Source organism: Camelus ferus, chromosome 28 (genome assembly GCF_009834535.1).
Source record: "Camelus ferus isolate YT-003-E chromosome 28, BCGSAC_Cfer_1.0, whole genome shotgun sequence".
In the NCBI taxonomy this organism is placed as follows: Eukaryota; Metazoa; Chordata; class Mammalia; order Artiodactyla; family Camelidae; genus Camelus; species Camelus ferus.
Genome location: NC_045723.1, coordinates 152,057 through 169,517, shown reverse-complemented (window position 1 = coordinate 169,517; position 17,461 = coordinate 152,057). Strand labels below are relative to the sequence as shown.

The 17,461-nt window shown below is 44.0% G+C and overlaps 1 protein-coding gene across 6 annotated transcripts in view; it reads left to right on the top strand.

Annotated features, from left to right (window-relative positions):
* The first annotated feature begins 589 nt into the window (after nucleotides 1–589).
* Nucleotides 590–17,461, top strand: part of IL1RL2 (interleukin 1 receptor like 2) — a 29,504-nt gene continuing 12,632 nt past the window's right edge. For 2 of the 6 annotated variants that reach the window (XM_032469624.1, XM_032469620.1), the window contains exons 1-8: nucleotides 722–1,040; nucleotides 1,482–1,551; nucleotides 2,381–2,615; nucleotides 5,943–6,135; nucleotides 9,573–9,732; nucleotides 11,834–11,908; nucleotides 16,368–16,497; nucleotides 17,286–17,422. In XM_032469624.1, coding sequence (XP_032325515.1) covers nucleotides 1,026–1,040; nucleotides 1,482–1,551; nucleotides 2,381–2,615; nucleotides 5,943–6,135; nucleotides 9,573–9,732; nucleotides 11,834–11,908; nucleotides 16,368–16,497; nucleotides 17,286–17,422 — 1,015 coding nt within the window. In that variant the 5' untranslated portion in view covers nucleotides 722–1,025. Of the gene's footprint in view, nucleotides 1,041–1,481; nucleotides 1,552–2,380; nucleotides 2,616–5,942; nucleotides 6,136–9,572; nucleotides 9,733–11,833; nucleotides 11,909–16,367; nucleotides 16,498–17,285; nucleotides 17,423–17,461 lie in introns of all 6 variants that reach the window. The other 4 variants (XM_006187051.3, XM_032469623.1, XM_032469622.1 and 1 more) reach the window with 4 other exon arrangements.

Here is a 17,461-nt window from a genome sequence, read left to right as displayed (position 1 = left end):
CCCAGCCCATCACAGAAAGCTTTGCGGACTTCCCTCCCCTGGCTGCTGTGGTTGCTACTTTCTCACTGTCTGCACTTCCACAAGGACCACCAGAAATAGCTTGGCCAGAAATCTGCTGAATGGAGATTACATTTTATATTTTTTTCCAAGTCTCAGTGCCCTCAAGGATGTCTCTGGGTGTCTCCAGATGGTCAGGGCTTGCCTGATACCATCTCATTTGGGAGTTTCAGATCGGAGCAGTCTTCCTGCTCCGGGTATTTGAGGATCACTATGGGATATCTGCTTTACAGAAGTTAACCAACATGACAGGCAGATGAATGATATTCCTTAAAAGCCATTTGAAAGGGCTTCCCCTGTGGGGGCGTTCTATATGGGCATACAATAACTGCTCAAACCGAGTTTGGAAAGGAATGAATAATTCATTTGGAGGGACAATTTGGAATAGATTTAGGCGGCTATTACTGGTGATGGAGGACTTCTGAGTTGCCAGAGAATCTGGCAAAAAGCCTTCAAACCCACTTCCGAGTGTGATGGCATCTTCCTTCCTGGGCTCCCCCTGGGAAGGTAGGTCAGCCCCGCCCACGGTGCTGAGGAACTAGCCTGGTCTGGAAATACCGCGGCAGGGCTCAGCCTCTCGGCTCTACAGGAGAGCCTGCGCGCTCCAGTCCGGTCAGGCAGGTCCACACCGCGCTGGGAGCCCGCGTTTGAGCTCGGTGGGTGGGGCACCGACCGCCGGAAAGGTGTGCAGGGGAGGCGGTGGCAAAAATGTGCGCGAGTCGGGGGCCGGCGATCGGGACTCCCGCGCGGCCCCCGACCGGCTGGGCGACCTTGGGGGAGCAGACTCCGTCTCTGGGCCAAGGTGTGGAGCCCGCGTCCACCTGCCGGTCCGTCTTCCTCCCTCTTTTCCTGCCGGCTTTTGCCAGGTAGGCCTAAGCTGGCTTCTCCCGAGTGAGCCGGTGTTTGGGGTTTCCGTCTAAACGGCGGGGCCCAGCGGATCCTGAGGCCACGCACCCCCAGGGGAGGCTATGCGCGACGCACAGGTGGGGACCGGGCACCACCGCGGGGACCGGGGGCTGCGGGCTGGGCGGCGGGCCTCCCACTGGGCGCAGACGCCAGATGGCAGAAAGGGAGGCCACCGCGCCCCCAGAGCGGATGACAGCGCAGCAGAGGGGAGGGGATCCGCACCCCCCGACGCCCCGCCTCGCCTCCCGGGGCGGGGGGGCTCCCGCTGATGCTCTGCACCCGGATCCCGGGGGTGGGGGTTGAGCAAGAACTGGGCAGGGGAGGGAGCAGGCTTTGGGGGGGGTACGTCTGGGTAAGTGTGGGGCCAACCTTGGAGGGCTCCCTTTGGAGAAGGGAAGGTCAGTGGCCTGGCTGGGGTCTCAGATTCGGACGTCGCGGAAGCCAGGCTTGGTGCCCGGGGGAGGGCGCGCTCCGTCCCGCTGCACCCCTTCCCATACCACCCTCCTTCTTCCCCGCAGCACCATAGGGGAATGCTGTCCTTGCTGCTCTGCGTCGTGTCCATCGCTCTTCCACGTATTATCAGAGCAGGTGAGTTTGGTGTCTCAGAGGCCACCTCCCCACCCCCCGCACGCCTCGCTGCGGCTCTGGGCGTCCCCTGTGTGGACCCCCTCGGGGATCGCGCGAGCCCCGAGCCTCGCCGATTACACTTTCCCCAGTGGGCCAGGGGGGATCCCGCGGGACGCCGGAACGCCAGGTTTCAGCCCCAAGTGTCTGATGCTCGGCCCGAAACGTCACCTTTGAGCTTTGAAGTGACTCTGGACAGGGGGCAAGTTAGGCAAATGCAAGGCAAGACGAGTTAAAGTACCCAAGGGGGGACACTACAGTCTGTTTTATGTGACAGAGACACTTTATGTCCCAGGGTAAAAGCAAACACATCACTAGCAGGACCAATTGCTTCCAAGAAAAACTAAGCGATTTTATAGAAATGAACTGTGAAGTGAGTGGACTGTTTAACAACCCTTTTCGAGATGAGATTCTTATACCTTTTACTGGGGACACAGTGAATTAACAGGGTGGCAGGGCAGAAAGAAAACAGGACAAGCGGAGCTCAGAAGAGGAGCTTTTACTCTGAAGGAGGAGATGGAGGAATTAAGGGCCTTAGGATGGAAGGGTAAGAGGGGACTCATTCCAAATTCGGAAGATGACTTGCAGGGGGGAGACAGCAAAGGCTTTCTTAGGACACGTGTGAAGGACTTCTAGTTTCACATTCACAGACTGTCTTTAGGAAACTCCCACACTGAGAAACTCTCACGTGAAATTTCAAACCGGCTAGAAAGTTAAAGAGGCACTTGTTAAAATGAATACAAGTAACACCGGCGCTCGCTGTCATGTTTATTTTTTTCCTTTCCTTCCCTAGATGCTTGCAAGGACGTGAGTGTGCAGGATGAGATGGCTTCAGTAGGCCAGCCTACAGCTTTTAATTGCATATACCCTTTGCCAATGTCTGGGAAAGTGAATGTGACGTGGTATAAATTTCCTAGCAAAATCCCAATATCCAAAAACATACGGTCTAGGATTCACCAGGAGCAAAACTGGATTTTGTTTCTCCCCTTGAAAGGGGAGGACTCTGGGATCTACGAATGTGATATAAAGTAAGTTCCTCATTTAAAAGAGAAGTATCTTATATATATATATTATATAAACGATATGATATAATATAATATAATATAATATAATATAATATAATATAATATAATATAATATAATATAATATAATATAATATAGCATGTAATGTTGTAAGATTTAGCAGGCTGACACGAGGGTAGTAAAATCATTTACCAAAGACAAAGGATGGAAATAAGAGAGGCGTTTATTAGCTACGCTGCTGTGGGCACCAGCGGGCCACAGACTAGGGGTGTCTGCCCTCCGAGAGCTGGTTGTTGAGGACTTTTGTAAGGAGGGTGACCCTTTACTGCTTGTGCTGACATGACATCAGACACAGGGGGGTCGCAGGGTGTGTGATCAGCTTGTGCACAAGTTTCTGGTTGGCTGATGTTGAGGTAATAGGGAAGGGAGGGGGTCGGGAAAGGTAGGGCTGCGTGACTCTGGCTGGGGGCTGTGACCGTTTCTGGTGGTCAGACTTCTGGGCAATGAAAGGTTGTTGATTATCATCTGGGTAGTTGGTTCATCTAAGGCAGGTACATACTGGGGAAGGAATGTTCCTTGTTGTCATCAAAGGGCAGTCCCTGGACCCCTGAGGGGCCATGGACCAGGATACTGTCAGACATCTTTAGACTCCCACATACAATATTTAAAAATATAATAAATATATAAAGAGAATATATAAAATAGATGATAACATACATTTAAATATTTTAGGAAAATTCTTGATAAACTCTTAATAAATGTAGAAAACTCAATGAGAAGAATAATAGTTTTGTATCGTTACAAGATGTTTTCAGGGACCAGACTTTTAAAGAGGATAGATTTGTAAACCAGTTGCTGGAACATGACATGCATCTTTTTCCACCGAAATGATGCCAAAGGCCAAACTGGCTTCCAAAGCCTGTTTACAGTAGTCCCAATGCTATTGCTGCCTTCTTTCTTGGAATGCCAGCAGTTTTTGTTGACAGGCAGCACGTCCAGAGGGGTATAAGCCTCCTTCGAGCACCTGTTTTGGAAGGGAATCTGCTAAGGAACTGAACAGTGACTAAGCACCAGGAGTGTTCCCGACCCCGTGCTACGCCCTAGTCTAGGAAGTAACGTGAGCGAGGGCCACAGGTCTGCTGGGGGGATAATTGCTCCTGGCGCCGTCTGTGGTGATCGGGAAACTGTGTGCCTCACCAGAGACGGCAGCCTATTCAGTTCAAGCCCATTTTCCAACTTTTCAAGGTAACCTGGAAATCAGAATGTGTGTGTGGTTAACTTTTTAATACGCTTTGTGTGTGTAGCTTAATGAGAACACATCTATGGACCAAATTTTGCCTCAGAGCCCCAGTTTTGTCACCCTCCCTTGCTAACACGCATGACCTTAATTATTTGACCTCCGTGAGCCTTGGCTTTCTTACTTGTAAAGTGGAAGCCCGATACGGTTGAAGCGAAAATGACCTGAGATCATGTGCGAAGCAGGTACTTCTGAAGTGTAGCCACATTCCCTCCCTGCTGTGGTTCCTTGGCGTTTGCCAGCCCTTCTCTCTGTTTCAGGATGGCCACATCCCTCTCTGATTCAGATTCCTCACTTCCACGTGATGGACTCGGGGTGCACGGCTACTTAGCGGCACACACGTGCAATTGCCAACGACCCCCTTCCCGCAGTCTCACTCACAGTGGGGACAACTGCTGAGCCTTGTGAGGGTCTGCTCTCCCATTTTGCTGTAGGTCATTCATTAACCAGAGTTGGAGATCACATGTCACACAAATCCAGCTGGATGTCCCGGCTGGATTTCAAATATTTGGATCTGGGAGCTATGAAATGCAGCAAAAACATCGTTCGTAGGTGGTAGACAGAGGACACTGACATGGAAGAAAATAAACATGAATTCTCATCAAGCTTTAACACACAGATATGATGTATATTTAGTAAACGATGTATTTTTAATTTTAAGTAATTCAAATTCATGTTACATTTGCAAAAATAGTATAAAGCGCTCCCATCCACCTGTTACCGAGTCCAAACCCATTCTGCTCACCGCACGACACGCCAGTAAATCAGGAGACGAGGTGCTGGGGCAAGGAATAGAGACTATTCGGAAAGCCAGCAGACCGAGAGGATGCAAGACTACTGTCTTGGAGAACCGTCCTGCTCCAGTCGGAATACAGGCTCCTTTTATACAAAAACAAAAAAAAAAAAAAAACAAACCCAAAAATGTGAGGGAGTGTGGTTGGTTGTTGCAAACTTCTTGCTGTAGGAATTCTTTGTTCCTGCAGCTGTCCGCCTAGGCGAGCTCCCGGTGCTCCTGCAAAAGCTCCAGCAAAACAAATGTTATTCTCTATTCTGCAACTTTGTTATCTTCATGTGAGTGCAGAGCTAGCAAGACTAAGCCTAGAAAACAGGGCATGGGCTGAAGTGAAAGGAACAGATCTAATACAGTCTGGTTTGTTCTTTTCTATTACACACCTTTTACCTAGATTCTCTAATATTTACATTTTCCTACATTTATGTCATCGTCCCCCACTGTATATACATCCATTACACACAATATTTTTTTCTAAACCATTTTTTTCTAAATCTTCGGAGTTGTATGCCCCATGTCCCTTTTCCCTCTAATGCTGCAATGTGTATTTCCTGTCAATAAGAATATTCTCTTGCATCACCACCGAATAGTTGTCCCATTCAGGAAATGTAACCATCACACGATACTTTTATCTAATCCCCAATTCATATGCTGCTTCCTCCGTCTGCTCAATGAGGACTTTATAAATATTTTTCTTTTTTTTCCTGCAGAGGATCCAACCTGAGGTCATGCATTGCCTGTGGTTGTCATGTATTTTTAATCCCTCTTCATTTGGAACAGTTCCTTAGTCTGCTTTTTGTGTGTGTGTGTGTGGGGGGGGGGTGATACTGACATTTTTAAAGAGTACAGGCAGTTATTCCATACTGTATCTCTCACATTCCGTTGGCCACATACTCCTTCGTGAGTGGGTTCAGACAGAGCCTTCTTGGCTGGAATACTGTGTGAGTGGTTTGCATTCTTTTACGACGGCACCCTCAGGGGGTGCCTGGTGTCCCTGTGCCCCTCCTAGGTGACGTTCATTTTGATCATTTGATTAAGCTTTGTTCCTGTGTTTCCACCATCCAAATACTTTTCCCCCCTTTTCTAATTAATGACTTGTGAGATGCGTGGTGTCTTGTTTGAGGCAGAGAGTTTGCACAGTACCTGGAAGAGGATTTGGAAATATTTGGAGATGAACAGAATCATTTGTTTTTGTGATTGTTTGAGTTTATGAGGTTTGAATCTGCTTTTTTTTTTTTTTACAGTGATACAAACATCTGTCACAGAATACAAGTAAACCTAACTGTGTTTAACAAACACTGGTGTGTTTCTGGGCACAGTCAACTGAATGTATCAGATGACTTCAAACAGATCTTATATGTTGGAAAAGATGACAGTCTTATATGTCATCTGAACTTCCCAAACAGTTTTGTTTTGGATTCAGTGAAGTGGTATAAGGTAAAAAAAAATTTCCTATTGATATTTTCCTTCCTCTTCTTTAAAACCCACTTGTCTTTTTTAAGGTTTAAGTTGTATGTTTTAAAGCAGAACTGGTAAAGAGATCTGTATACCTAAGACAGATTTGTTAGTTGACAATTTTACCCTAATTACTTATTTTTAAATTTATGGCTATTAGAGTTTTGTAATAGTTTATTGTTTGTATCCACCCTTCCTCCCATTATTCTTACTTTTCAGACCATCCTTAGTTATTCTTTTAAATTAAGATTAAGTAGTTGGTTTGTTTGAATGGGTACTATGTGCACATGATTCAGGAATCACAAAGTGGTAGAAGTCACGCCCTGGAAAACCTCCCCCATCCTCAGGCAGGTTCCCCTGGGCTCATCCCACCTTCCCTGACCGTGACTGCTGTAATTAGTTCCTGGCAGTCTTTGCATTGTCTTTGTGTCACACCAGCCACACAGGCAAATAAAAATCTGTGTCCCAGCCCTTCCTCTTTTGTGCAAGCAGGGCATCCTGCACTCACCTTTCTGTACCTTGTGTGTTTACAGCTTCAAACATTCTCTTTGTCTGACCTTAAGGGCAGATGACATCCTACAAAGTTTAACCCTTGGCTGGGAGGAGCACAGGCTAGCTGTTGAGCATTTGAACTACTTTTCCCCCAGCTCTGCTTGTTGGCACCTGCCTGTACAATCATCTGGGTCTGAAGTTCTCTCTGTGGGAAGGTTTTAATCTACTGATTTTGTTTCTTTAATGATGATAGGATTATATGAATTTCTTATTGATTCTCAAAAGAGTTTTGGTAAGATTTTGTTTCCTAGGAAATTGTTCATTTCATTAAACCTTTCAAATACTCTGACATGAAATCATTTATCATCTCTCTGTTCTTAATGTCTGCTTCTGCAGTAAGCTTCATCTTTTAATTCCTGTTACAGCATGTTTCTCTCTGTCTCTGTCTCTCTCTCTCTCACACACACACACACACACACAAACACACACACAGTCTCTCTCACTTGGTTGGTCTCATAGGAGATTTGCTAGCTCTGTCCCTCCTTTTAAAAATCAGTTTCTGCCTTGGTTGATCCTCTCTGTTACACATTTCACATTCATTTAGCTTGTTTCTCTTTTCTTCTCTCACAAGGAATGTGGCAATAAATGTCCTTGTCCCTTTTAAATGCATTTATGCACATTTGACGGTGTGTGAGTTTTTCTTAGAGCATGTGATGACTAGCCTTAGCATTGCTCGTTTGTAGGATACGCATATGAAAAACATATTCCACTTTATTGATGTTGCCAAATTGCTCTGCAACACTTTTTGAATTGACGTATAGTTGATTTGCAATGTTGTGTTAGTCTCAGGTGCACAGCAAAGAGATTCAGTTATGTATGTCTGTCTGTCTATCTATCTATCTACATATATACACACACACATATATACATTCCTTTCCAGATTCTTTTCCACTGTTAGTTATTACAAGGTACTGAATACAGTTCCCTGGGCTACACAGTGGGTCCGTGTGCCCTACTCTCACCAGCAGTGTCCTGGATTTCCTAAAACCTTGTGTAGGACTTTGTCTTGTAAGACTTGAAAGCTTTTTTTTATATTATTTTGATGGGTATAAAAAGTTCCCTTACTGTTGTTTTAGTTTACTTTTCCTTAATTATTAGTGAGATTGATCAATTGTTTCGTATGATTATTGGCCATTTCTATATCCTCTTCAGAACTCTGCTTAACGCCTCTCTTTTACCATATTTCTTTTTTCATTTTTCTTACCATTTTCTTACTGACTTGGAGAAGATTTTATATATTTATAGATCCTAGTTGCCAATGTTTGAAACACATTAAAAATTTTTCACTCAAGTGTAGCATCCATCAAGAAAATGCATGAGTCAGAAGTGGACAAGCTTGACAGACTACCAGAAAGGAAGCACACCTTCCAATTAAGCCTTCCACCAAGGTCAAGAACTCAGCATCACCAGCACCTCAGAAGCCCCGCTTCTGCCATCTTCCAAAAACCATGTCTCCTTGATCTTCAAAAAGAACCACTCTCTTGACTGATAATAGATTAGTTTTTTGCCAGTTTATGAACCTTCCTGAAGTTGCCTCGTATTGTATGTAGGATCTTGTGTCTGGCTTCCCTGTGGTATTTTGCTTCTGGCTGATGGAGACTTGTGAGGGTAATCCATGCTGCTGCAGATCGCTCTTGGCCATTCATTCCATTGCTGTGTAGCGTTGCGTTATTGTCATCAGGCTTTTTAAGGTTTCCCAATGCTTGGCCACTAGGAATAAAGCTGCCAGGAACATTCTTGTATATATCTTTTGATTCACACGCATATGCGTTTCAGTGGGACATTTACTTAAGAGTGAAATGGTTAGGTCACAGGAAATACGGTCAAAGTTAGTAGAAAACGCCAAACCAATGGACTCAGTCCTCCAAGATGTTGTTCTGTGAAGTGGTACTTCCTGGAGAAGGAGGAAAAGGTTTGAGAAAGAGTTCAGAAGTGGGTCTGAGATGGAAGAAGAGGTTACCACGAGAACGAGAGCTTACGACAGGCCGGGTGCGCGGTGAGTCTCGCCCTCTGGGTGGTTACTGAGGATGACAAGTGAGGAGGGCCTTCCTGAGACTGACTCGTCTCCAGGTTGGTTTTGTTGATGCGGTGGCAGCATGGGTGACTTAAGAAGTGCTGTGACATCTGCTCCCCAGGAGCCCTGCCACGTACTTTGACTATTGCTCAGGCCTCCAAATAGAATGTTGGTGAAGGGTTAGTTTGGACCTGTGTAAGGTCAACCCTGACAGGTGGAGAAGGTGTAATTGGCTGCATAACACAGTGGAAGCGGTCCTTACTCACCTGCGCTCGCAGCCTTGCAAAGGAGCCTGGTATCACTACGTGGTGGTCCATTGGGAGATGTGGACTCCTGTCGATGGAGGACATTCCTGCCTGTTCACATCCTCCTACCAAACTCCTTTATTGATCATCCCAGTTCTTCTCCATAAGGTCTTCCTTCTAGCCTCTCCCCTCTCAGCTCCTAGTGGACTTCATATTTATAACACTCACTGCAGCCCATAAAATAGTCTTTATATATATATAAAATCTAGATTTGACTTAGTGATCTAACTGTACAGTACTTTGTGCATTCTGGATTTTAAAAGTTTTTTATTATGCATTATATCAAATTTACCACTGTATGAGTGGAAATTAAACTTTATATGGTTTTTATATGTTGTAGTATTTCTTCAAACAAATTTCTGCTATAAATAAAATATATATGTACATATTTTATATTCTTCAGTTAGACTGTAAATTACCTAAGGTCTAGAGATCACACAGGTTTCTTGTCTGTCCATGGTTCATAGAAAAGTGCTAAGTAGAAATGTAACTGATAACTCAAAATACTCTTGAATTGAAAAGATTTTTTTTTTTTTTTTTGTATTTAGGACTGTAAAGAGATTGAAGGAGAGAGGTTTATTTCTCGGGAAAAAAGGCTTTTAGTGAAGAATGTCTTGGCAGAGGATGGAGGGAAATATGCCTGTCAAGCCAGACTCACGCACGCAGGGAAACAGCACACGGTTTTAAACAGCATCACGGTGAATATTGGTAAGTGCGCTCCTGTCGTCACCTTGACTGCCTCTTGGCTTTGCGGGAGCTGGCCGGCTTTGGCCAGAAGTGAGTCTGGATCTTGACTTTCCTGAAGGTGAGCAGGCTCTTACGCTCAACATCATTAGAATCATAGGGTAGGAAGAGTAGGGTGACAGGGCAGGGGCAGGTTAGTTTTTCTTATCTGAAAAGACAGAAAATTAAAAAAAAAAAACCTCTTGGTTTAGTCATGAAAATTACATGAGATCATGTACAGGAACAGCTCTTGGGGTGCCAGCAAAGTACGCGCACTCAGTCAGCTGGCAGATGCCATCACAATCACCCTTCTCTCCCTCCGCCTTCGCTGGTGTGACTGTCAGGGACCATTCCATTCCTCAGGTGCAGCAGAGGTCAAGGTCTCTGGACTTGGTTCCAGGATGTCTAATACTTACGGGGTTTCAGTTCTCAGCCCAGAATTTTCTTGCATATGTGACCTGGGGATTTGACAGCAGAATCTTAGGAGTAGAAGAAACCTTACAAATAATTTAGCTGAAGCCATTAATTTTATAGAGGCCAGGAGAGGAGTGACTTAGGGACACTTACAAAGCTGGTTAGTGACAGCAGCAGGGCCAGGACCCAGGCTTTCTGGGCCAGACAAACATTTTTTTCTTCTAAACACACTCAACAAGGACTTCTTTCTGCGTGGCCTCTGCTCTCCTCTCAGCAGAGAGCTGTTTTCTGATTTACTCACCTAAATGGAAGGGCCCGGAGGCTGAATATTTCTTTGACGTGAACCTTCATGTTTGTCACTCATTTCCATCAGACTTCATCATACTGAGGGATGCATAGCAATTTCTCGATGGTGTGGCCCACCTGGGGCCACCCTTAATCAAGAAAATTAATTGTATTAAGTGTTATTATTTTTGTGCTTTTGGGTTTTTAAGCATTATAGGAGGTAAAATCCACAGGCCTCACTGTTGGATTGAACACGGGGTGAGGGATGTGTCAAGGCCAAGGTGGCTTTTGGATGGTGATACTATTCAAGGAAATGAGATGCTTCTGGAGGGAAGCTGGGTTTAGGAGTGAGATCATGAGTTTGGTCGTGGGTAAGTTGAGTCCTTGGTGACATGAGATGTCAAGTAGGCCATGGCTTATCTGTGTCTGGAGCTTAGAGATAGACCTTGCAAGGTCACGGTCCTTTAACTGGTAACTGAAGAGGCGGATGTGAATGAGCGTGTTTAGGGAAAGAGCAGAGTGTAGAAAATAGGGTTTTGGAGTGAAGAACGAGGCCTGGACTGAGAAATGTTCAGAGGTAAAATTAGTTGGGTTTGGTGATGGTGATTTGAAGAGAGTGGGAGATAAGCTGCTGTTTAGAATGACTTCTAGACTTCCCATGTGTGTGATTAACTGGCTGGTGACGACTTCTGTTTGGGACAAACAGAATTTGCATAGTTTGTAGAACGTGCAAATATAGTTGCCATCGTAAAGGACATGTGTTTTTGCAATTTCGGAGCTTCCCTCTTAGAACTTTCCACATCCCACCCCTTTAGAGAGGAAGGATGTGGGATGCAGAGGGTGATTGCTGAATATTGGTAAACAAACGGGGAAGGGATGACATGGAGAAAGACAGAAGGGTGGGAGTTGGTGCAAGGAAGACCGTTATAAAGTTGGGGAGAGGAATGAAAGTGCAGAAGAGCAACAAGAGAGGAAAGGCTGTGAAGAAGAGGGCCGAGCAGGGCTGGAGGATGGAGTAGAGCTGAGGACAGACCACTAGGACCTGTATTCCTCTCTGGTAGGACCCAGGCCAGAGCTTTGCTTACGGCCACTGCTTAAGATGACTGGCAACGAGACTTTATGACATAGTCTTACCGGTTTACGTCAGATCTGTAATGGAAGAGGAACTCTCTTGGCAGCCCAGCTTTTAGATTTTTTTCCTTGGCAATTCAGTTATTTCTGGTTTAAAAATTGATGGAGTGATATTTAGTCACACCATGAGTTTTGTTTCTTTCTTGACCAACGTTGACTGAAGGTCTGCTCTGTGCTGTGTTTTCCTTATGTTTGTATTGCACTGAAGTAGTTGGGAATGTTTCTAATACAATTTCGTGTGGGTATGATTTCTTAGCAGAAAAAGTGCAAAACGGAGGACGCATCCCTAAGATCATTTATCCAAAAAACAATTCAATTGAAGTGCGACTTGGTGAGTAAAGTTACTGAAGTCATTGAAATCACTGAGGGCAGAAATCAGCATGTCTGTGTAGGTGCATGAATCTTTTGAGTTTCAAAAAGGAAGACAGACCCCATACACATCCAGTTTCCAGTTTTGGGTGTAACTGAGCTCATCAGAAGAGGCATCAAAATAAAAAAATCACGGAGCTGAAAGCTGGGGAAGTTGTGATATAAAAGGTCCAGCAGTGATCACTCTGGGTCTAAATGATGACTTGTAAATCTGTTTATGCAAAGACAGACATTTCCTGAGAGAGATGATACACAACATCAAACTACTATGAAGTAAGGTCCAGCAAGTGGCTTGGGTTATAGCATCTCATGTATTACTAGGAAGTGTATGAAGACAGTAGGGGAAGTTATCATGTTATATTCTTCATTAAGAAGAGATCAATGAACATTGCCTTAGTTTGTGATCCAAGTAAATAAAAAGGGACTCAAATTATTTTTTTAAATTTAAAGGCAATCACTAGTAAAATAAAAATACGTTGAGTACCTTCTAGAGAAAAAAAAAGTGAATTAAACAAAATCCTTATTAAAAGACAGGTGTTCAGGTTGAGTCAAATATTAAAATCCAATTACATGCTCTTCTTAAAAGACACGGATCGAAAAGTACATATTCTAGAAGATTCAAAATCCGTGCATGAGTGAGATATGCCTAAGCATTGCACACAAGAAGCAATACAAAGAAATCAGATTTGCAATATTAATCTTTCAATCTGCTAATATAGCATCTGATGCAAAAAAGGTAAATGACAAATTGAATCATTTTATACAAATAAAAACATACCTCCCCCAAATAAAAATTTCTATGTGTCAAATATACAAAGATACAAGGACAATACAATTGTTTCAATTACAGCGGGAGATTTTAGCATACTCTGGCTTTGACAAATTTGCTGGTCAAATAAGGATCTAAAATATTCTAGTAATATATTTAATAGATCATGCTTTTAAACATCTGTGAAAACCTCTCAGAGTCCCCAAAGAGGAAATTATACAGACCGGATGGTATAATCACAATTCAGTTGGTCTAGAAATTTACAGCTAAAGTCAAAACAGTGATAAACCCAACAGTAATAAAATCCGTTAATTAAAAAAGTTAAGCAAAAACAGATTCATCTTCCTAATTATTTACTTTCTTGTCTAGAGTAAAGCCAAAGCCTTAGGTACAGAAAAAAAATGGCAGTGAGAACATGTCACCCTTTGTAGTACTTTCTAAACAAGCTAGTGTCTTTAAATATTATTATTAATAATAAGTGTAGAAAACATTAAAATCCATAAACTCACCATTGAAGTCTCTAAAAAAGAGCAACTGAATAACTCCATAGAAGGAAATAACAAAGGTAAGAGTAAAAACTCCACAAATGACAAATGCTGGAGAGGGTATGGAGAAAAGGGAACCCTCTTACACTGTTGGTAGGAATGTAGTTTGGTGCAGCCACTATGGAAAACAGTGTGGAGATTCCTCAAAAAACTAAAAATAGACTTACCCTATGATCCAGCAATCCCACTCCTGGGCATGTTATCTGGAGGAAACTCTAATTTGAAAAGAGACATGCACCCCAATATTCATAGCAGGGCTATTTACAATAGCCAAGACATGGAAACAACCTAAATGCGCATCAACTAATGACTGGATAAAGAAATTGTGGTATATTTATACAATGGAATACCACTCAGCCATAAAAAAGAATAAAATAATGCCATTTGCAGCAACATACATGGACCCGGAGATTATCATTTTGAGTGAAGTAAGCCAGGAAAGAAAAATACCATATAACATCACTTATATGTGGAATCTAAAAAGAGAAAAAAAGAGGACACTAATGAACTCACCTACAAAACAGAAACAGACTCGCGGACATAGGAAACAATCTTATGGTTACTGGGGGAAGGAGGTGGGAAGGGATAAATTTGGGAGTTTGAGGTTTGCAAATGTTAACCACTATGTATAAAAATAGATAAAAAACAAATGTCTTCTGTATAGCACAGGGAACTATACTCAGTATCTTGTAACAACCTTTAATGAAAAAGAATATGAAAACAAATATAGGTATTTGTACACTGTGCTGTACACCAGAAATTCACACACTACAAATGACTATACTTCAATATATAAAAAAAAAGATATGTGCAAAAAAATAAAGGAAAATAGAAAAGGAACAACTCTTTTCAAATTAGGAATGGAAGGGAAGGTCCTTCATCTGAATTTAAAGTCTAGTTTTAGAAATTATAGAAACAACACACTCAGGACTGAACTATTGAGCACTTTTTCCTTGTTTTGAGGGAGAAGACAGTCAAAAGCTCAACAGATTTTGGCTTTTGTAGAATTTGATATGTTGATTATGACACTGGTATGAAAATGCAAAGATTGAATAATAGTCAAGACACTTTTAATGAAGAAAAACTAGATGGGAGGCCGAGTGACACCAGATTTCAAGATTTATTAAAAAGTGACAGTGATTTGGACACTCCAGTCATGGTACAAGGATAGACTGTGGAACAGAATGGGTGGCCTGGAATAGACCCACGTGCGCCCAGCAGCTGATTTTGACAAAGCTGACGCTGCAGAGGAGTAGGGAGACAGCACTGTTTGCAGTAAACGGTCCTGGACAATGGGATGTATTAGAGAATAAAAGGGAAGTTGATCCCTTTCTTACAACCATTTATATAATAATGTCAATGAATGATAGACCTAGATGTGAAAGTCAAAACAGTAAATTTCTAGAGAAACACCTTCATGATTTGGAGTAAAGGCAGATTAAAAAAAATTTGAGAACGTAGAAGTTACTGGTCTTGAAGGAAAAAACTGGTAAGTGGGATGACATTAAAAATAAGAGCTTCCTTTTGTTAAAAGATGTTAAAAGATTGAAAAGACAAGCCACACAGTGGAAGAAGATGCTTGTAATAAGTGAGCGAAGGTCTCCTATCCAGGATGTAAGCAGAACTCCTCCGAAGTGGTGAGGGGAAGGCCACCTGGTGGGAGGGCAGACAAACCACGTGGACAGACAGTTCAAACAGAGGCTGTCAACATGGCCAAAGGAAGGATTAAAAGGTGCTCGACTATGTGCAATCTAGGGAAATGCGAGTTAAATCCACGACATGAGGCCATGACAGGCACATCGAGGTGGTTGAAATAAACTGACAGTCCCAGGCGTGGCAGGGTCTGTAAAGTTCCGCTGCTGGTGGAAGTGTCAGTGGGAACAACTCTTAGAAAGCAGTTTGGCACGGCTGTTATGGTTGAAAGTATGTGTGATCTATGATCGACCAACTTTACTGGTAGATAGGTCCATAAACCCACCATGGGTGCGGGTGTGGGGATGTGAGCTATGTACCCATGGGACCCGGGAGATGAGCAGGAGAGAAGGGAGGCCGCGGCAGCCTCAGGCAGGCGAGGCGGACACTGGAAACCACGCCGACGCATGTACAGCAACAGCAGAAGAAATGAAAAAGTCCTAGTGTGTCTCGCTGTCTGAATGGAGTTGGGTACACGCGACAGCGTGGGTGAGCATCGTGGACGAAACGCTGGTCGGGAGAAGCTGGAGCTCAGGGGTGAACAGGAAGTGACAGGTGCAAAACTGGGAAGGGGCACGTGGGCAGCCTTGGGGTTTCGGCCCTGTGCCGTGTCCTCCATGAGGTGGACATCTGCTTGCTAATAACTCAGTAACTTCACATTTATAGTTGATACATTTTTATTCTGCGTGTGTTATATTTCACACACTCAAAAATGGAAAAACTTAATACCGCCTAGATTAAAGAAACTTAAAAGACTGTTTAGAAGTATAATAATTTTTTTACATGTAGTAAATAGATGGAATTTACTAGACTTTTGGGGCAAAAGAAAGGGAAAATATAAATGTATTAAATATAATTTGTGAACATGTGTGAGGTCAGGTTAAGGGAAAGAGAGGGGAGAGTAGGGGTCACAAAGGGTGAAGCAGAAAAATCGCTGGATTTGGAATTAGAAAATCAGAGTTCGTTTCTTCCTCCAGTGTGTGACCTTGGGAAAGTCGCTCGATCCATCTGAACCTCCATGTTCTCATCTGGAAGATGGGGGTAATAGTACTGCCCCCTTTGTGCCTCGCAGGAGGGCTGTGAGGATGGGCAGACTGAAGGTGAACGTGTGTGCGAAATGCTTTGCAAACTGTAAAGTTCTTTGCTAAGTTTACTAAGAGAAGAAATAGCATTTGTGTCCCCTGATATCGTGGGAAACACTGGCCTGAAGTTGGTGACATTTGGCAGCATGTCCCGTACCATAGACATCCTGGAAGGTCACTCTGTCCAAGGAGAGAATGAAGTAGATGGACATTGACCTCAGGGGGGTATTTTCGACAACTGAAGGCTATTCAGGGCTCAGAAGCAAGGTGCCCTGGTTAAGCAGGCCACGTGGGTAGGGTTTTCACTGACTGTTTGTCCCTGTGATTCGGCAGGCTCCGCCCTCATCGTGGACTGCAATATCACAGACACACGGGACAACACAAACGCCCGCTGCTGGAGGGTCAATGACACCTTGGTCGACCATTACTACAACGAGTCCAAACGAATTCAGGAAGGAATTGAGTAGGCGTTTTGTTTTTCTGGCTTCCTTAAAGGCTAGCAAGCATTTCTCCAGCTAAATGATTTGGGCGCTGGTCCTGCTCTTCAGAGGTGGCTCTCGCTGCCTCCTCGTCACTCCTTTTGGTTTTAGCTTTCAAAGACCTTCTCAGTGCTGTGCGGCCGAGCATCTGGCTCAAAGAAGATGGTCATGTTACGAGTCCTGCTTGCATCTTCAAGAGAGAAGGCAAAACATAAAGTATGGCTTCAAAGCCGCAGATTGATCTTCTCAGCTCCTTACTGAAAACCAGTCTCGCTCCTGTTTGGTTATGTCATGAGCCACAGGCCTTCAAGGCTTAAGTAGCAGAACGAGGCAGCAACATGGGAGTCTTGGGGGAGACGGTGCGTCGCCACTAACCGATCCAGTGGTGCAAACCCACCTTATGGTGGTTGAAGTTGAGTGGTAGAAAACAAGACTCATGAAGTCAGAGGGTGGAAGAACCTGCGCTGGGCCTTGCAGTGTGGATAAGTCAGGATGAGTGGAGGGGGGACAGGGGAGGACCCCCTGGGGCTGAGGCTGGGGTCTCTAATTAACAGGACCGCACTTCCGTGTCACTGTCCAGAAGAAAAGGCAAATTTGGAGCGACCCAGTCCACGCACCTCCTGGCGCCACTGGCTGGCGGTGTTCTTAGGGTAAAAGGATGGCTCCAAGCGTCCCCCAGGAGAGAATGTGATTCTCCAGACAAAAGCATATAAAATATGTCGGGTAAATAGGACTCCCATGTGAGTTAATGACTAGCTTTTTTCTTTTATAGAGACTACACTGTTTTCCAAGAACATATTTTTTACACAGTGAACATAACGTTCTTAGAAGTGAAAATGGAAGACTACGGCCGCCCCTTCACCTGCCACGCCGGAGTGTCTGCCGCTTACTTCATATTAAAGCCCCCAGGTAGTGGTCCCGTGCGGTGCCTGCTACTCGGACGTTCAA